This window comes from Leptosomus discolor, chromosome 16 (assembly GCF_034619465.1).
Source record: "Leptosomus discolor isolate bLepDis1 chromosome 16, bLepDis1.hap2, whole genome shotgun sequence".
NCBI lineage: Eukaryota > Metazoa > Chordata > Aves > Leptosomiformes > Leptosomidae > Leptosomus > Leptosomus discolor.
The window spans coordinates 10,691,773-10,712,976 of NC_141406.1; the positions used below are offsets into that span (position 1 = coordinate 10,691,773).

A 21,204-nucleotide genomic window follows, 5' to 3' on the forward strand; every position below is an offset into this window, starting at 1 on the left:
AGAACACAGAATATTCTATCACCTACCTCCGAGCAGACAGAACATAACTGTTCAGTTTGGACTTTAACGTTATTAACATTGTTTGTGACGGCACTTCTGCAAGGATCGTGAAGATTCAGACCTTGAGTTTAAGACCCTTCTCTATAATTTCTTTGGAACAAAACTTTAGGAGAAGTGTTGCTCCAAGGGAAACACCAGCAATGAGAATACAGTTGTTTTCTGCTCTGAGGTGCAGAAATTGCTGGCTAAGTGCTTGCTTGATGTTTGAAAATTTAATGAGATCATTAGGGGAAATGAGGAAGGCACACAAATGGTCTAAAATGCATGAAGGGTGGGAATGTAAGGGACTTTTTTCTGTATTTATCACTGTATATCTACCTGACTTAACAGAAGCCTTTTGCACAGCAGAGCACAACACAAATCAAGCCAAAGATGCACAGTCAGTGTTAGCGACAGACCATCTATCTCAAGTGACAATCACAAATACTGTTGTCACTGCTTCAAGATGGTGCATCCCTTTATGCAATGCGGACATTGGCAAAAGGGCATCTCATTTCAAACGTCTGGCCAACCATCAGGCACGAGGACAGCAGTCACAGTGCTGGCCATCTGTAGGATAACACCACCCAAGGAAACAGCAAAAGCATGGCATAGACCTCAGTGAATGTATGTTCAAATGTTTTCTTAGTTAATTTGAAATCTCAACCCAAATAATGCTGGTTTGGGGCATCTTCCCCTCCCTTGGAGGAAGAAGTCATCAAGTTCTGCCTCTGACAGTTTAAAGTTCTCTTTAAAATTTGAGCATGTATTATGGAGTGAAGCAAACATTTCCAAGTTCTTCTTGAGTTACTTAAATTCTACGTTAATCTAGCCAGAATAAATCCCATACGGTAATGCATTTTTGTTTCCATAGCATTTCCTTTGCCATTGATGTCACTCTTTTTAATGTTCATATTAAATGTATCTTATTATGTGAGAACTATGCAAATGGCCTATAAAGCAGATAAGAATGGACTGAAAGGAATTAGGGTCATTTGAAGTTCATTATTAATAGAGTTCACATTTGCCAGCATACTTTTACTGTTAAAGAGTAGAAAAATAGCAGTTTTAGTATTCTAATATAAACCTCCTAGTAGCTGAGCTGCCCAAATGACAGTTCTACCATTTCCATCCTTCTCCTTAAGTCAGACTTTTCAACAACTAAATGTGAGTTAATACCTGATTGTAAAGTGGACAAGAGGTCATATTTCAATTGCACGTACATAAGCATAAAAACCTAGTGACTTAAATGAAATTATTTTAAGCTTATGTTGGTGTAGATATAACCAGTTTCCAATCTGTCAGGCTTCTGCCTAGAGAGTTGTCATTGTCTGTTCTTCCGTTTATTTTCTGGTGTGTTGAAGTTAAAAAAAAAAAATCATTAAGAGGACATATATATATATATATATATATATATGCAGATTTTTGCTTGCCTTTTCTTTTCTTTTTTAAATGTTAATCAAAGATGTCATGATCGACAAGATATTACCTTCAGGCTTTGCAAATTTTCTTGCATTTGTCTTTCTTAACGTGTCTTTTAAAAATTACTCTGAAATGGTGAAAAACAAATGGCTTCTTTTTCATCTTAACCTTGAAGGACAAGAAAAAAACCAAACCTTTTTGTTCTTATATGTGCCTCTGAAATGTCATCTCTGTTTCTTTTAAGCTTAATACAAATATTTGAGGTTTTGGAGGACCACTGGGGCCCCTCTTGCAATGGGTTGCTTCGCATGGAGACGCTTCTCCCAGTATTTCAGAGTAATTCAGGTATCGTTGCAGGAGTGCTTTTTCAATAGTATATGTCAATGCAAGTATAAATAGACCTTTACCATGTGACCACTTGAACCAAAACTCAGTGTTAACTTTGAAGCCAACGTTAAAAGAACCATCCAAGCTTGACAAATGCAGAACAAAAAATATGTAAATCCTCACCTACAGTTGCAGAGAAGTTAGAGTAGGCAGAGTCATTGGTATATACAAAGGTAGAGTTATGGGAAGGAAGCACAGTGAAGTTGTGGATTCTTAGAGCTGGGTGGAACAACAAAAGAAAATAAGCAAATAAGCAAAACAATGAATAAACACAATCAGTAATGAATTGACCAATTCATATCTCTCAACATAGCACAAATCACAGATGTTGGTCAGTGGCCTTTAAAATTATCATACAACCACTTCTCCCAAGGACTTGTATGCATGTGAATGTAACATTCTTTACCTACCTAAGTAAGTGCAGTATCACTAAAACAAGGTGGTTTTTTTTCCCTACAGTAACTGAGAAGAAAAAAATATAAAAAGAATATACAACTGCAGTGAAGGGCTCTGAAATGTAATCGTGCTGGTAAGGAACTCTGTAATTGTAATAAAAATCATTATACTGGTGCAAAAGCTATGTGAAACTCAAGTCCAGTTCTGGGCTCCCCAGTACAGGAGAGACATGGACATACTGGAGCAAGTCCAGCAAAAGGCTGAGAATGCTGGGGGTGCTCAGCTTGGAGAAGAGAGGGCTCAGGGATCTTATCAATGTGTATAAACACGCAAAGGGAGGTGTAAAGATAGTGCCAGCCTCTCCTCAGCTGTAAGCAGTGAACAGATAAGAGGTACAAATTAAAATACAAGACATTTCATCTGAACATAAGAAAAAATGCAACTTCTTTATATCTGACAATAAAATTTTATTATCTTTTTTTTTCTTGTTTTGATAATTGAACAGTATCTTGCGCACTGTGATTATTTACCCTGGGCAGGCAAATAGAGCTTGATGGAAAGCTCATGAAAGCAAATAGAGACACATTGATTTGGGATTTAGACCAACTCAGCTCACAGAAGTGAAAGGCAAATGCTATTAAAAAAAAGCACACAAAAACCTCAAGAGAAAAATGCAGGGAAAACAGGGGTCAGATGAAGAACCTATCATGGCCACATCTTTTTTATTTGCTATATTTTGATTGTTTCCCTTCAGTTTCTTCTACTGCTGAGATAACCAAAAAAAGTAATTTGCTGACACGCTCTCACAACACAAATGCATTGAGAGATATAAATCTGGCTTCACACACAATGACTTCAACAAATAAAATGGATTAACATGACGGACAGATTATGATGCTTCAAGGATATAAGAGGAGAAACATGGAATGAAAATAATTGCATGATACGATGAGTGGAAAAACAAGAAAGACTAGCAATAAACAGAAGAGTTGTGTAATCAGAATGGTATCAAAAACAAGCAAATTGTCACCTGCTTTAGATTACAACAGCAAAGAAAACTTTTCTTGTATATCACATATCAGATAGATAAATGAAACCTCTACTGGAGGCAGTTGAAATAATATCTGTGTATTATAAGACACAATATAAGCAACTGAGAAGAATTTGAACTATCCACTACAACATTAAGGAAAGAATTCAACATTGTCAAAATTGCACTGCAGAGAAAAAGAATTTTGGCTACTGGCATCCTCTGCAAATAATAGTGAGACAAAGTCCTCCAAACTTTTTTCAGCAAAGTCATGCAGCTGGCCCATTTATAAAGTTATTTAGCACAATGTCATAATAAGAGTCAAAGGGGATTGCTCATGTGAGCCGGCCCCATCCCTGTAAGTGAAGATTTGTAGGATCAGGAACTTTATATGTTCTGCTTTATCTCTTCCAAGATACTACCGAAAAGATTTCTGAATTTTGCTGAAATAATGTAATTTAACATAATTTGAAAAACAACCTAACATCAGTTGTCATTTTCCCAAGAGCTGTATTTCAGATATTGCTCTCAAGGACTTTCAAAACAACTTCATTGTAACACGAATACCAAAACAGTGGTAGATATGGAGCGCTTTACTCTTCTTGAACTGACTTGAAGTCCAGTGTTAGAAAATTACTTTAACACACTGTTAGAAAACTCATACGGTAACTTTTTGTAAGCCAAATTGTGATACTATTGAAGTCAATAGGAATGCTGCCATCAGCCTCTAACAGGAGGAGAATATTGCCCAGATTTATTTCTGGTCAGCCAATTTCATTCCTTTAAGAAGCTTTGCAGAAAGATGGGTCAAAGTTTAAGCTTAAAATACTTGAGCACCTCTGGAATAAAAGGTTTTAGATATTTATTGGATCTTTTTCCCCATCTAGGAACAAAGATTGATTTTGTCATTCTTGTGTAATAAATAGCAATAACTTTGCACTTCTACCATTTTTTCATGCAAGGTTGTAAAGGTCTCTAACTCCTGATTTAATCTTCTGCAGTGATTTTTCTGGGCAAAGATATTACAGTCACCACTAGTAACATAGCAGCTACCCCTCGCACTAGTACAGAACTGTTTAGCTCAACTGCCAAGGTGGTCAGCAGTAGTGTGAGAAATACTGGGGAATATACATCAGCCCAGCAGAAGAGAAAAAAAACAGTTCGTGTGAAAATTACTAAGGGACGTTTGAGTCTCAGAAGGAGGCAGAGCATAGCCGAAAATTTCATCTAAAAGGAATGGCCCTGCAAGCCCATAATGCTGCAATGGGATATAGCGGTTTGGTTGAGGCTCCATTAATCACCTCACCTGCACATCCCCAGGAAGGCCCCACCACCCTTTTTGGTCCTGATGAGAAACATCAGAACTAGAAAACTGCTGAATCCAACCTGACTGCCTGTAAATACCATTCCCTCTGGGATCTTGCAGTCCTGGAAACTGACTCTTTCAGATCAGTGAGAGTTTTGCCTCACCAAACCTCTCTTGATTTTGCTCGATTGGAAAAAGAATTTGAACTAATGCTGCAATACTGCTTTTCAGGAAACACCCAAAACTGGATAAAAAGGAGTGAGAAATATTCAGATAAGAGCTTATACTTCTCTTTCTATAGATATTACATGCAATTTCAAAAGCACGTGAAGAATTTGGGCATTTAACTCCTTACAAAAAGGAAAAAGAAGCAAGCATCTTCACTGCCAGAGATCTCGGTCACTGAGTGTATTAGTGCATGTTATGCATGTACCAAACCAACTAATAACAATGTGATTTCAATGACTCTTTGGATCATAAACCTTTTCTCTTTATAACCTTAACAATGCATAGACAGCTCATAAAACCTCTGAGTACTCTATAAAAATCAGTTCACAAATACAATATCATTTGGACATCAGAGCACTGCAAAAACAACTGAAAAAAATTCTTGACTGCTGTGGTATAAAAGTTAACCCCTTTCATTTCTCCTGCTCCTTTTCTACTTACAGACTGCCACAAATACTTATGTTATTGCCATTGCCAAAAAATCCTTTGTCTACCTCCATTCGTATCCAGAAACTCATGAATTCCATCCACATCTTCCAATGGCCAATAATGGGAAGCTGATGCGAGAACTTTGAACCCTTTCAAGAAACACAGATGAAAAGCTTATTAAAGTAAGGACCAACAAGGAGTGTAACAAGTCTTCGCAGAAGAGAAAATAAACGAGGTCAATAGGTTAAGTAAAACAAGATATTTTACGTAAATCAAGTACAGCACATAAGTGACATCACAAATCAAAACGGCAGAGCAGATTAAAACCATATATCTGACTGATCGCTGCAGAAAACTTGGGTTTTAAACTCAACTGATTGTTACACATTTTAAGTGCAATTAAAATAAAAATCTCTGCTAGTGTATCAGCCAGCATTCACTGAACTAAGAGCTGAAGAGTCATTCAAGAGTAATTTCAAGATTTTATCAAGATTTTAAACACACGGTGCATAGTACAAAGGACCGGGAGGGGAATGCACAAGGGAATGTTTAGCCTCTGTAGCATAGTACTTCTGCTCCTGCCTCCTCCATAGGTAGCTCACCTCTCTGCAGTTCAAGGGAGTAGGAGAAGATGCTAGGGAGTTCTCAGGAATCTTACCCCCTCTCCAAGACCCACTGGAAAACCAGTGCAACACCTTTAGATTATATTAATCCAAGCATTTTTTCACCTTTGGTCTTCTACGGAGAGACTCTAGTCAGACATATTAAAGAGCTATTCAGTGGTGAAGGAGCTGCAAAGTGGATGAGAGATAGGTGCCTGCACAGTTGTTGCTGCAGTCTAGCCTTCCTGATTTCTCCAGATAACTCTCATCCTAACAGTTATATAGCAGAACTTCCTTTAACAGAAGGAATTTGATGTTCCTCAAGAGCAGGGGTTCCAGAATATTTAGCAACATATGGAAAAGAGTTCACTCCTCCCCGTATAGCTAATGCTTCAGAACCTTCTCTGCTACACCTAAATCAGAACAACTCCTTGTGGCTGATGAGAACATTCTATTTTCCTGAATGTCTTCCTTAGCAACAGGTGGACAAGCTGACAAAAGCAAAACATCCGATGGTTTCCATCAGCAGATTTATCTGCACAGTCTAATTGATGAGCTTGAACAGATTTCAGGGAATGTGACTACTCAAACCTGACCAGAAGCAGGCTGCCCAGAACAATCAAATTTGGTCTTAAGATAACAATTCTATTTTAAGGGTAGAGCACTAATAATGAAAGAAAACATGAATTGTAACTTCTTATTACCTCGTTAGCATCAAGAAATCCTTTATTCTCAAAATAATTAATTTAACCAGAAATAAATTTATAAACTCCCATATCTAAGAAAGTTTCAGAAGTTTGATACAGATATGTAGAAATTTTACTGTGACTGTAAATGAGAAACTGTTCAGTTCACCATCATGGCATATCATCCTATTAGTTTGAGTTAATCTTTTCTTTGGGGGGTGTGAGGGGGGAAATGACACAACGGACAACAGTGACAGGGAGAGCATATATTTATATTACACCATATCTGTAGTTCTTCACCCTACAATCATTTTTTATGCCCAAGTAGTCTTTGAAGAACTTGAGGTGTGCAGCTGCTAGAGATAAGTTTGTTAAAAACCATGTCAGTTCTCATACGCCATACAAAAGCTCCCCACACTCATGGGCAAATTAAAACAAATCACAAGCAGTGTCCTTTCACATTCACAGTCTATCCCACAGCTTTCTTCAGTCTTGAGATCAAAACAGCTTGTCTATTTGATAATTATTCTATCATTTTAACATCCTGGATACAAACAGGATTTCTTTGTCGTGGATATGAAGGTGCAACAATTTTATTTGCCTCCTTAATTTGCCTAGCCCACAAAGTGGAAATCAGTTGAATGTCTTCCATCCTCATGGTATAGTTTCAGAGCTGTGACACAGGGAGGACCTAAGACGTTTTTAATAAGAATGCAAAGCTGATGAAATTGCTAAAACATCACAAGAACCAATTGTAGATCCGAGAGCACAGAACAAAAGAAGTGCTGCATCTTGTCAGGATACATGAACTACTTAGACTTGCTCCCAACCTCAACTGTAGTGCAGTCTGTGTGTGTGTAAGCATAACTGTGAGAGATGCTGTCTGGATTTGAACTAGGCTGTAAACAAGTCCTATGATTTTATTCTAGACATGAATAAAGGATATCTAACTCACAAACAACCAGGATCCCTTATTGGCCTAACTAACTAGAAATGTTTACAGTTGTCAGATGTTTTCCCACAGAGAGGGAGCATGAGCACAAATAGACGGGGATGTCTTTAGAGAAATGGATGAGATTCTATGGCTATACATTTCCTCTGAATATGTGGAAGATACAGGAAAAGACACAACTGCTAATGGCTAATGACACAGAATAAGCACACGCAAAACCCAATCTGAAAATTCCAGACAACCCAAACTCAATTAAGCCGAGTGTGGCAGAGCACACTGAGGAAATGGGATATAGGCACAAGGTTTTTCGCATTTACATGAGCTAAATCTGGCTATGTGCTTAGTTCTGTCTTAAAAAAAATGTACTCTGGCTTCTGCAAAAGAAATTAAAGTTATAAATTTCAGTGGTATTAAGAGCATCCACATAGGCTACCTGTGCTAATGCACCTTTATTTGACTTTGATCAAACTACCGGTTCCATATTGCAGAGCACAGAACACGCTGCTGTTTCACAGTGTGCTTATATGCAAATATCTCTTGCTCCCATTAACATCTCCCTTTTGTATCAGGGAAAGAAAGAGGATTAAAGTTAAGAGAGCTGGTAGAAGAAAAAAAAAAAAAAAAAAAAGAGAGAGAGAAAAAGAGAAAAGAAAAATCCCAGGAGAAAATTACTTGATGCCAAAAAACTGCATCAAAACATGGCACAAGTATTTTAGTAGTAGCAACAGCAGCTTCACAACAGAGGCACTGCAATGATTGGCATCAAACTCATAAGGAGAAGTTATATTCTAAGGAGTTCACATTTGAAAGCTGGGGAGAACAAGGGCAAAAAAATGGGAAGGGAAATAGATATACAGCAAAGCAAATTGTCTAGAGCTACGCAGCATGTCAGTGACTTTCCCAGCTTCCAGTTCTCAACTATATAAAGCCATGCTGTTACCCCACCTCCAGCCAATCAGCCCTGAGAAGACCGCTGAAAACAAATACCTGTTGCCTTGATTTCAACTTGTACTTGCAATAGCCTTTCAATCTGTAACTACACTGTGTCTAGAATAAAATCATAGGACTTGTTTACAGCCTAGTTCAAATCCAGAAAGCATCTCTCACAGTTATGCTTACACACACACAGACTGCACTACACAATAAATGTTGTGTAACTTGCCCCCTTATTGCAGGAGGCTTTTTTTCCTCCCTTATTGTTCCATCAGCTAGAAGCCAGTGATCCTCATGTATAGGAAATGAGACTGCATTTCTTTGTTTTTGAGAGAAGGCAGAACAAAAGAAACTAATTGGGCTGAAGCTACTGCAATAGCAAACACGGCTTTTCCACATTGCTCTGTATTTTATTTGAAAATAATTACATAAGGCTGAAACTTAAAAGCACAAAGCAACACATGAATTGGCAAAGCAGTAAAATTGTACTTGTACACCACCATGAGGCTTGAGGTTAAACTATTTATATAAATAGAAGAATTCTGCAGCTACACACACAGACCCCAAATAAGCTTTGAGTAAGTTTTTTCTACATTGAAAACAGATGAGAGATCCTCAATATGCTCTCTAACGGATTTAAACTTAAGCATGAAGGCTGGGAGGAGCGTAGATGACTTGAAGCCAGGCCAAAGTACTGCAAAGTATACAAGCAGGCATATCTACCTATAAATCATTGAACTGAAAATACTGAACACTAAGACATGGAGGGGAAAAAAAAAAAAAGAAAATACTCTATGAAGAGGTCTGATTCAGAAATTCACGCCCAAGAAAGCAATAAGAAACAAACAGTGTATATAGGATTTTTCTACATATCAAATACAAGCCATTTTTCTCCAAATATATTTCTTTGCAGAATATTTAGTAGGTAGGTTACTGAATTTAAAATGACTGGGACAGCCTGATATTTTTGACTTTATTACATTTTTAATACATAGCTGACACTTAAACGTAGATCACAGTTTCTGCAGAGCCACTAAGAAAATGAAAAACACACTGAAAAAGCAAATAAATATTCAAAGCACATTGTCATAAAATGTAAATAGAACATTCCTTACCTGGGTGTTTAGGTAGCTGGGAATAGTTTCCATACACCTGCACATAAAACATTACATAATGAGACATAGTGAGGCAAAATGTGCTAAGAGGAATCCAAATATATCTCAACACTGACCATATTCAGAACATTACCTGATACTTGTTCTGAAATAAAATCAGCAAAGAATAATGACAACAGAGCAGAGATAATAAATTCTCCATGGTCTATTTAAGGTTAAAAGTACAACTGAAATCAAATTCCTGTAAGATTTCAATCATAAGTTTTCCTTTGCTATTTTTTGTATTAAAAGGGACATTTTCCATGCAGGTTCAAAAAGTCTGTTCCTTCAATGATGGCAAAATATCCTTCCAGACCCTTTAAGTAGTATTCGTTTGCTTCACACTTTGATCTCTTCATTTAACTATAAATAAATTACCACAACTGTAGGAAAATTAAAAGAAATGTGCATCAAATCCGAAAGTTGTACTGTTCCATGGAAAGAAGTCAAATATTTCTGTTACAATCAGTGCCAAAAAGAAAAGATCTTGTTTTCAACTTTCTTCCTATGGTTTTCTTTTCCTTTCAATTACATTCACGTTGTCAGAGATCTAAAGCCAGTTTTAGTTTTGCTAGCAAGAAAATGTACTTCCTTATAGCGCATAGGGCATATAACTCTCACTATTTCCTCAGGAACTGAGCTGAAAAGAGTTGCTAACTCCTCGCTTGTCCAGCTCACGTTTGCACCTCCATCCCAGATCTTTTTGGGTGGAGAGCAAGTCTGAGTGATGTCATGCTTTCTTCTCAAACTTTGTCCCATTCTGGTACTCTATTTATATCACGTTGCTGCTGTCTCTTTTCTGGGTCCTAACACCAGCCAGCTAGGAACAAGTGGAAACAAGTCAATGTGCTTCAGCAAACAGATAAAAGAGATTACTGCTCTTAGCAATCTGCACACTTAAAGAAGAATCCAAGCCAGGACAAGTGCTCGTAATTCATAATTAAGAAAAGTAAAACAGGTTTTGGACAGAAATTTTTGAAGGAAAGCTAAGGTCTATTTATTAAAATAACAGATAGTATTTCTGACTAAAGGAGCACGACTTTTAAAAAAGTACTGATTTAAATCATGGGGCACTCTGAGGGATTAATTTTACTATGCCTCTATTGAGAAGGGGAAACTGAGGCATTAGCCATTTCACTGATTTACTCAAAGCTGCACAACAAAATTAGTAAAAGAACTAGGAAAATACTTCTGTAGGTACCACTTCCCTTTTTTTTAACAAAAAAAAAATACATTTAATTATTTTTAGAAGAGCCTCTCAACTACACTCTGAACTATGTCACAAATATTATCCATTATTTTACATGTAAAAGAAAAACAACAGCTAGAACTGGTTCTTAATTTAATCTGCTCCTCTGTGGTAAAATCTCGTTTTCAGTTCCCTACAAGTTCTTTTTTATTTTCAGTGAAATAATCTGAAAGAGTAATATTTTAAACAAAATTTGATAGGCTTTCCATCCATGTTCATCTCTCCTCTGCATTTCCACATCAAGCCCTTCTTTACCCTCACACAAGCTATCTAAAGATGATGTGGGCAAGATTAGAAACTAAAAATCAGAATCAGACCATGCTAATAGCTCAGCAAAATTCAAATTACTTTATTTACCTTTTGCCGAAATTTATGTCGACAGATTAGATCTTATTTTCAGCCCCAGGTGTACTCGTGCAGCAAAACATTCTCTGCCTAAAAATCAATGGACACACAAGATACTGATCTATATAAATAGTGATTGTGTGTTCCTGTTTCCATGCGTGACACTGCCGTGCTGTGACTAATCTGATTTTTAGTTATCCTTCCCTCCCCACTCACCCATTTCATGACTCTTGGCCCCATCTCTTCAGGTACCTTATCAGCCTACGTTTGCCTCGTTCCTTTTCTTACCTCTGTTCTTCCAGTATATCATCCCTTGCCTACTTCTCAATCACAACTTTCACACCAAACTCGGCCACAGTTGATAAAAACTTTTAGGATGAAACAGTTCTCCACTGATGCTTTATATAGAGACTATACAGCTGGAAGCCCAGCAAGTTTGGTAGTAGCTGTGGCCCTGATTTACCCAGCTGGCTCCCCAGATGTGTACTGAACTTCCAAAGCTTCTGGTGGTATGCAGCTCTATGCAGATGACTGGCAAGTAGATGGGACTCCAGAGTCCAAGGACTGAAGAGATCAAAATTCATTTTGGAAACCTGAAGACATTCATGCTACATGAATGCTTCAATGCTACCAAAGTTTAATATTACAAAAGTTCAGTGTTGAAATAAAATGTGTATTTTGTTTGTAATCCTGATTTAGGACCTACAACAAAATAATTTTGAAAATTTTGAATTTCAGTTCCTACAAAAACCTAGCTTGCCACTTAGTTATAACCAGTCTGACTTTTGCTTATTTCCCTCTAGGTTTTTTAGACCCCTTCCCTTATTACTGTTAGCCACAAACTCCTCTATATCCTGAAGGAAGAAGCCCTGTGTAAACCCTAGGAAATCTGCATCACATACTGACAAGTAGAGCCACCCTTACAAACAGTGGAGAGCTGCAGCTAAAAATCGTCAAAAAAGCTAAAATATAAAACGAGAAAGTCAGGAATTTGAAATATTTGCCAAAAGGGGCCTGTCAAGGGAAAGAATATGCTTACCAAAACAATTGTGAGAATCCAAGCAAACATGTTCACTGCCAAAAATTTTTGTGGAAACAGCAAATTGCAAGCAGACATTGGAGATTATTTGCAGAAACAAATTCTGGATTTATTCCTGTGATCCTCTGGAAACCTGATCTGAAAAGTCACACTGCTCCGGCCGCAGGGCAGAGGCAGCACTGGGCATCCTGTGTGCGAACCAGGGTAACTGATCCAGCACTCGGAAGACAAACATTTACAGTGGATTGCTCCTGAAGAACCTGCAGATTAAATTATGTTTATTTAAAGTGCTAGCATGTCAATAAGAGCACAAAGGTCTGCATGGGCTGGGTAACAGGGCAGCCCCTGCTAAGCCCACTGGAGGGGCTTCTCCCCAGCACAGCTCTCCCACCCTGCTGCCCTGGGGCCCTGCTACAGGGAGCAAGGAAGGAGAAAGCCATGACCCCTGTGTTACAGTACTGGGGGGGGCCGTGAAAGGCCTCTAGATTTTCTGCCCCATTTAAGCAGAGAGCAGCAGAAAGGCCAGGGAGAGGCTGCTCTGCAGCTCAGATGTTTGCTGACAGGCAGAATGAGTTTCCTAAAGAGAACAGAAAACCTGATGATCTGTAGCAACAGTCAGAGGGCTTCGAACAGCACTGGGAAATGATACGCCCCAGGTTTCTCTTCCCCCCCACCCCTGATTCCACCCTCCTTTTTTTTTTTTTTTTTTTTTTTTTTTTTTTTTTTTTTTTTTTGTGGGGTGGGGCGGGGCTTTTAAAATACAAAGGTTTAACAAAGAAGAAAGATCAATCATTACATGTTGATGTCAGCTGCAACAATGACTGCAAGTGTGACCTATCATGCAATAATAAAACTTAACTTTGTTTCACCTCATGCTCATTTGGGATGATCGTATTATCGAAACAGAAAATTAGCAAATGCAGTAGCTGACATTTACCAGGAAAGGAAAAATAACCAGAAGTTAAAAGTCTTTATTGCTAACTATGTAAATACAAGCAGAGAGAATAATCCTCTAAAGAATGTTTTACATTGCAGAAGACAAACAATCTGTAATACAGTTTTTCTTCCTTTGTTTTCATTGGAATCATTAACTCCCCACAAGAAAGCTGGTGCATAATTAGGATTGAAATGTTTTAACAAACATCTTAGAATAAATCTAACATCTAGATTTTGTAAGACTTCTCTAATATCACAGACTCTATTAATACACCAATAAGCATTCTGGATTAAAATGACTCCCAGGTCAAACAGTTTCTCTGTCAGTAAATAGTTTCTCTGTCAGTAACAGAAATTACTAACAGGGTGGTTACAGCTGATATATCAACACCCATTCACTTAAATTTGCAATTTTAGTGCTAACTTTTCTGCTTGTTATGGACATCCAAGGTAAGTAGTTGTAGAACTGGTTTTGTTTAATTCATTTACATGACAAAACCCACAGTTTTGTAAACTAATTCAGATGTCCTTTGCTACAGAAAACATCCAGGGCAATTCTGCCAGCTTCTTCCTCAACAGGACAATTTTCTCCAGGTAGGATTTAACACCATCTAAAGGTAGCTGTTGTTCCAGGCTGCCCAAAACAAATTCATAACATCTTCATGCATTAAAAAAATAAATAAATAAATAAATAATTATTTGCTAGCTGCATCGCCTTCAAAGAAATTGAAGAATGTTTCCTTCCCTGCATTCTTCCTTGGTGTATTACAATAACATCACGATGATAGACAATACTAATTGGCAAAGTAACCATGGAAGATTCACTTTAAAAATACAACACTGTAGCCCCCTTGGTTCTACAGAAAGGCAGGAAAATACAAATCTCACAGACAGAAGATTGTTGCCTAAATTGCCACCTGTTGCTTAAAAAAAAGCAACAATTATTAAGTAGTGTCATTGTTCTATTAATCTGTATCGATGTATTGGATAGGGATGAGGCAGGAAAGGCCAAGTCCTGCTTTCTTAAGGTTTCTCTCTTTTCCTCATGGGATGTGTGCACATACAACCGTGGTAACACACCAGAGCACTTTTCCTGTGTGCTGGAAGAATTACGTGGTGTCCGTTCTCCAGCATTTAACAACTCACACCTCTTTTCATTGTTATTCCTTACATAATGCATGTCACAGCTATTCCAGTGAAAATCTAGTCTGTAAGTTTTATTTAAACTGAAAACATCCATAGTCTCCTGTGCTTTCATAACTCAAGACTCTGCAATTCTAAGAAAAATATACAACTGAGGGGTTTTTTCATCCTTATTTTGAAAACTGCTTGTTAGTGTTTATTTTCACGGATACGTCATCATCTCATGTTACCGTACTAAGTTCCCCATAGACAGCATTTTCTACAACCCTTGTAACATTCTTTTAAGTGGTAAACAATCACTGAACCGTGGATGCCTGCTAGTGAACAATTATTTGAGTTCATTGTACCCATTGTCTTAGAAGATTAAAAAAGAAAAAAAAAAAAAATTAAACATTTCGTCCCTTTTCTTTCAGCACTTTCCAAACCAAACAGCTAGCAAATTTAACAGAAGGCTTTTTTAGGTTTGTAAGTTTTCTCTAGGAGTGCAAAAACTGGCCAGGAGCATTTGTTGCTTCTCTTCACATTGAAACTTTGAAAGAAAAAAGTCATGTGTGAAAGTGCATTTTTATTAGAAAAAGAGGGCTGTATAGCTGTCATTAAGGATACATTTTCATAACAACAAAAGTGCAGCTGTGGACCTTATAGCAGCAGAAACAAAAATATTGTGGGTGACACAAGCCAGCAAACACGATCTATTACAGCCAAGGATCCAACCAGTTTTGCTTCCTACAGTATCCCAAAGGCTGCCACAGCTCTCACTTCTGCTGCTTGTGCAAAACTCAATACATCACTGAGCTACAAAACTCAAATGCTTATTTCGGCATTCAGAACTAACACAAAATTCAATTTCACCTCATATCTACCTTTTTAAAGTCATCTATTAGAAAGATGTGGGGGTGGGGGTGGTGGTTTTTTTCTGGTTTGGGTTTTTTTTTTTTTTTGAATCAAGAATTAATTCATAGGCCTTGAAGTTCCCTGGAAAGAGCCATCATTTCTAAGGTTCATACACTGCCTAGACAAATAATAGTGTCTTCTGGGTGCAACAACTGTCAAAATAAACATGAAGGAATGAATGCACGTTCTGTAGTTACACACAAATAACTCACTACATAAATGCAGACAAAGAAACAGATTGCTAAGCAGGTCTTTCTTGGGAGGAAAAAAAATATTCAGCATGTCTAGGCAGGGGTCACCAGCAGAATGGGAATCAAAAGTGACAAACCAGGAAGTACAGAGGGATTTGCTCTTGTGAAAAGAACACGTGAAAAGAATCATATCTCTCTTTCACACTCATTGCAGAGGTGTAAGAGGCAGAAAGGCTTGGTGTTGGTGTAGAATGTTGCAGCAGTGAAGGACAAAGGGCTGTGCAGTCTCTATTATTGGATGAAAACAGTCACTCTTACCTTGCAGCATAAGGATGAGCTAAATTAGTTCTTTTGGTCCATTCCAACTGAATTTTGCCATGATTCTGTGACTTCCAAGATCATTGATGTATTTGTATATTCTCCTTCTCTATTGTTTTCCTCCTCATCAAACAATATTAACTCTGGCTAGTATCAACACTAAGATTTTCAATGCAAATCCTGAAATATAATAAATTTGAGTTTCCAATACATGGCAAATAATACCCAAACAAAAACCCTTGAGGCATTATAAAGGACAATTTTAATTAAAAAAAAAAACAAACAAGACTTTCCAGACGTTATGGGAAAGGCTTATATATAAAGATTTTGTACAGGCTATACAAGCTAGTACTGCCTTTGGAAGAACGCATGGTATGGGAGGGACATGGAAGTTTTACTAGCATGAGAAAGTCATAAATACATGCATATTTTTATTAGCCTCTATATTACTGTGATTAACAGTAGGATGACTCTTGATAAAGTGCAGCTTCTCAAAGTTGTGACCTCCAATAGCACAAACGTAACACTGAAGGAGCAGCTACCAGACGTGATGTAACAAGCTACTTCATGAGCTCTTAACTGGGCCCCCGACTGTGGTAGGAATCCACCTGCACAAAGATCGCTGCTGATGAGCAACTCAAATGCTTCACAGATCAGCAAAGAACCACAAAAGCTGTAAAAAAACATCCATAGGTAGAATTTCAGGCATTACCGTTCTTATTTGCACAATGCCATCTAACAAAAGACAATCAAAGGGTGGCAGTGGCCGTTACACGACTCTGATCCCCAGGACACATCAAGCAGTAAAAGATATTTTGGCAAAATTATTCAGATCACACTCAAAAATATTGCATGACATTTTCTTTGAGTTGATTACACTGAAAAGGACAAACTGAACAGTTCAGACCGAAGAAAAAGCAAACAAAAATCCTGGAGTTAATTCAACTAGGCTAACGCTATCATGGAAAAATATTTTTCTAATTAAGAAAATGAGAAGTTGCTGGTCAATGCCAGAAAACAAAATTCAGCTTTTTGGCCATAAAATTTAGGCCTAATCAGATCAAAATACTTTTACCATGCTATATGTGTCATGTTAAACTGATTTAATTTATAGACTTCTGAACACATTCAGAGCCTGATGATTCAAAGACCAAGTAAGCAGGCGAATAACGTCATACAATATATCATACATTTAAGTTTTCATGGGATGACATCTTACTTACTAATTAATAGTCACCAGATTACTCTTTTATTGTCTATTTACTGTATCATCCTGTTCATTAGACTTCTTTTGTATGCTGGTGCTGCCTTGAACATCTTACGCTATACATTGAAAACATTTGATTTTTGCAAAATGGCTTAGGTTTTTGTGCAGATTCCAAAGGTTTAACTTAATCAAATCTTTGATTATCTGAGCCTTAATATCAAGCTTACATAAAATTGAATAATTGCATAAATAAAACATTATACAAACTCTTCTTTATGTGATTAAGCCAAATCTTAGTTGCTAAAAAGCCACTGCCTGTAACTGCACACTTTTGGGTATCATTCAGGTAGTAAGATTTTCTTAGTTACAGAAGTATTCCACCATGATAAAGTTTCGCCTTTGGAATTTGTGCCCATTTTTCTCTTACAGACTTCATTCTGCCTTGCTCTTCTGAGTAAGAGCAACTCCACAAAAGTTTCACCAAACTGCTTTGTGAAACAAGTTTACCAGCACACATGGAGAATACACCCAGAAGCCAATCTGCAAATTACTTCTTAGTAAGAGCATCTGAGCCTATTATGGTCGTACATATTAAACACTTTTCGTTCCATGGGGAGTAACACAGTTCCTGTCTTTTGTAGTTTCTTACATTAGATCTAAGTGGCAAAAGCCATGAGAGGGTGGAGACAGAAATCAGACACCTGGCTAAAATGATGGCAGTAGCTTCCAAACCTGTGCTTTTACTAAGGCCTGAAGAGTCATCAAATCTGAAACACAACCCATGAATTAAAAGCATGAAAACTGAATTCCAGAATCAAGATCCAGACTAAGCCCCACAATTTCAGGTACTGAGTCTTGGAGTTTTCTCTCTCCTTTGATCGAAGAGGGTCCATACACAAACCAAACCCTAGCATAGATTCTCTTCCACGTGCTCTCTTGACCGCTGTGACTCCTATTGGTTTGTTCCTTACTCTGCTGTAATGTTTAATTATCTGACTAGAAAAATCACTTACATCTGTTGGCTGCAGCAGCCATCCCAAAGATCCTAAAATCACAAGACACACCCTGGAATCATGGAACTGGCTAAAAACATATTTTCAAAACAATAAACAAAAGATAAATAAATCCCGTGTGTATCTGCCACTGTTCTTAATGCATACTGCAAGAAAGCAAACTAAAATAAAATCAAGCATTCAAAATGTGATTTTGACTATAAAAATTGATACGATACGGAGATCAAAAAGATCATTTTTCTTTTTCTGGAGGATTTGTCAGTCTCTCAGTGCTTTTCACAGGCTCCTTAAATAACTGTCATTTTCAGATGTCACTTGCAGCTCAAGATGACTGATGTGACATTCTTCAGATCCTTTTTAATTAGTTAGAAATACTGATTTTTCAAGAGATTGTTTCCCGTCTTTCTCTTGGGCTCTAAGCCTTTTTCAGCACATGCAAAGTCAGCTGGGGTGAAGAGCAGGAGACAGAGTCATAGAATACCTTCTACATCAGCATGCACATCTGTAGAAATAAGTAAGAAAAACAGTTTTGTAGTCAAGCAAGTATCTGTGAAAATGGCATTACAAAACTTAACGTGTCAGATTTTAAAATAGCCAGTAATATATGCCATGTATTTAGAAGTTACCTGTTGCTCAGAGGGAGTGAAAGCACTAGTCCTCTGCTAGCAGTAAACCACTAGTAGCAAGTATCCACTCAGCAGAGGTCAACAGCAACCAGAATACAAATAAACTCTGTAAGCGTAATTAATCCAAACATACAGTATTATTTTCTTCTATCAGTTTTACAAAGGCAGAAGAAAAGGTTTTATACCTATATGTTTTCATTTGTATATATTCCACAAGGCTGACATATAATATTTACACAAAAAATAAAAGTATTGTTTTACATGTTGTACTGAAGCTTCCAGGTCAGGAAATGGTCTTAGTTGTAAAAGGCACTGTATACACACATATCAAAAGACAGCACCTACTCATTTAAAAGCCTGCAACCAAAGCACTTGAAGAGCACTTGGAAAAGTAGTGAAATAACTGAAAGCAGTAATAAAACAGGCAATAGAAAAAGGCTTGCCCCAGGGTGTTAAGTCCTTCAAACTGCAACACAGAACCTGTTACACCCCGAAATCATATTTATTCTTTACACGTTACTAAAGGTCCCTGCTGTTTACCAAAGTAACACCTGCTCTGGAAAAATCCAAGTTACTCATCTACAAGAAAGCGGCAAAACACTCTACCTGACAAGTAATCTTCAAGTTGCAGGGTGTTAAGGCAGATTTTCTCAGGCAGCTTCCATTTAAATCGCACAAGTTCCAGCAAAGTCAGCTGACCTGTGAACAACGAAAACTAGTGACGGAACAAACGGAGTTATTTGCTGTTAGGTCCATTTCTTCTCTTTAAAGCTTTTTGCTATGGTATCCTGTCAGCACAGTGTGTTCCAGCAAAGCACGGGTGGCATGGTCACCCTCTCTCATGGATGTACAGGGAGTTCTTGCAATTTGTTGGATACCAAGCTGGTCTTATTTTAAATTCTCTGTGGTGGAGTTCTCAGTTGCCAGGAGAGTTTTGGCACTTCCCCTCCCTCTCAGATCTGCATCTTTCTTTCCCCCTCCTGCTTTCTTCTATTTGGTTTGATACCCAATAGCAGACTTCCATTAAGTACAATCGCTACTAGTTAGTTATGCTTCAGAATGTTGCATTAATCATTATCACATTAGTAGCATATGAGCATTTTGTCCTCTAGTCATAATTTACATCTTTCTTCATCTGTTCTCCATTCCTTTTCTGGTGGCCCAACTTGTGTGCGTGCTTTCTTCTTCCTGCTTTCGAGTTCTGCCACGTTCCTTCTCACAGGTCCAGCCCTTTACAACAGAGGGGTCGTCTCGCTGCCTAATGCAACATTTCGCTTGCTGCTTTATCTTACCAACAGTCTAGGCTACGCTTCCGAAGCCGGCACTTTGGTTTCGGGCCACACGGCCCAGGCTGCTTCTCTGCAATAGCTGCCATTAGTTCCACGAGTGCCAGGTCAGCTAGGAATTCGCCTGGGTAGAGTGAGCCAATTGCTCATTCCCCACGCTGAACCATGGACCTCAGCTGGACAGCATAGATGCAGTTTATCACCTATGAAATATGCAGAGTGCATTTTAGGAACTTTTTAAATATGGTGTTCTCTAGTGTAACCAGAGAAAACTGTCACAGAGCAGCTCTTCCAGCCATCCTAATTTGAAGGCTGAAAGCCTGAGTGGAGGAACATCTTTCTCCCTTATTTACAGTCTCTTTACAGCAAAACGGGAACTGTGATACTCAGGACAACAATCCTTGGAGCTTTCTGTTCATTTTGCTATTCATACTGTAACTCGATTACAAGATCAAACCATGAATTACATGGCACAGTACAGCGCTAGATTCGGCTGCTGCATATCCCTCACCAGATTTTTGTTTTGCCTCAAGGTTAGGTCACCAGCACTCAACACAGATTTTTTTCTTTTTTTTCCAGGTAAAGTTATACTTTAATTCAATGTCACTTATCAAGTCGTGGACTGGTTCCATACAGTGAGCTCTGATTTTTAATTTTTTTTTTTAACCTAAATAAGCTGGAGTGAGGAAAAAAAAAAAGAGAAAGTCCCTGATGGCAGCGCGCAGGCTTTGCGATACTAACAGAATCCTCCTGTAATTCTCTGTCATGGTCTATTTCACAGCCTCAGTGCATTTAACTTAAAGAAAAAATATCCCTACTAAAAGTCTCATTATATTTATCTCATTTCGCAACAAATACTGTACAAAAAGCAGCCCTTACAGGCTCTGGTTTAAAGTTTTATCAACCCGCATCTCTCACCGCACACGCACCCAGCCACCCAGCCGCCCGCCCCGGCCCGCAGCGCCAGCGCGCGCCCGCCCCGCCCCTCCCCGCGCGCGCGGCTCGCGCGCAGCCCCAGCCCGTCCCTTTCCCCCGCGCAGCCGCACCCGAGCCCCGCGGCTGGGCAGGCGCCGGGCGCCCCCGCGCGGCTGCAGCCGGTACCACAGAGGCCGCCCTCGGCCCGTCTCCCGCGCTTCATTCCGGCCGGGAATCACCGTCTCTTCTCAGATGCTACAGTCCACTCGCTAGCGAGAGAAATGAATGCAAATAACCAAAAATAATCGTTAAGGAGAATTCGATCTCCTTGACAAAGAAATCTTTTTAAGCTACATCAGACTCGTTCGGCTGCTGAGCCAAGAGCCACCCTCTCATCTTGTTTAAGCCTCACGTTCCTGGCAACAACATCTGCAATTCTGGCTGGTAGAGGATGTATCTCAAACAGCTCTTTTATACA

General features: G+C 38.5%; 1 protein-coding gene across 2 annotated transcripts in view; it reads right to left on the reverse strand.

Moving 5' to 3' along the window:
* The window catches only part of ADGRD1 (adhesion G protein-coupled receptor D1), a 157,278-nt gene extending 147,494 nt beyond the window's left edge, over positions 1-9,784 (reverse strand). The window contains exons 1-4 of one of the 2 annotated variants that reach the window (XM_086474247.1): positions 9,659-9,784; positions 9,526-9,562; positions 5,303-5,386; positions 1,972-2,067 (exon numbers count right to left, since the gene is read on the reverse strand). In XM_086474247.1, the coding sequence (XP_086330373.1) occupies positions 1,972-2,067; positions 5,303-5,386; positions 9,526-9,562; positions 9,659-9,727 (286 nt within the window). In that variant the 5' untranslated portion in view covers positions 9,728-9,784. The remainder of the gene's footprint in view (positions 1-1,971; positions 2,068-5,302; positions 5,387-9,525; positions 9,563-9,658) is intronic. The other variant, XM_086474248.1, reaches the window with a different exon arrangement.
* Between the last annotated feature and the right edge of the window lie 11,420 nt (positions 9,785-21,204).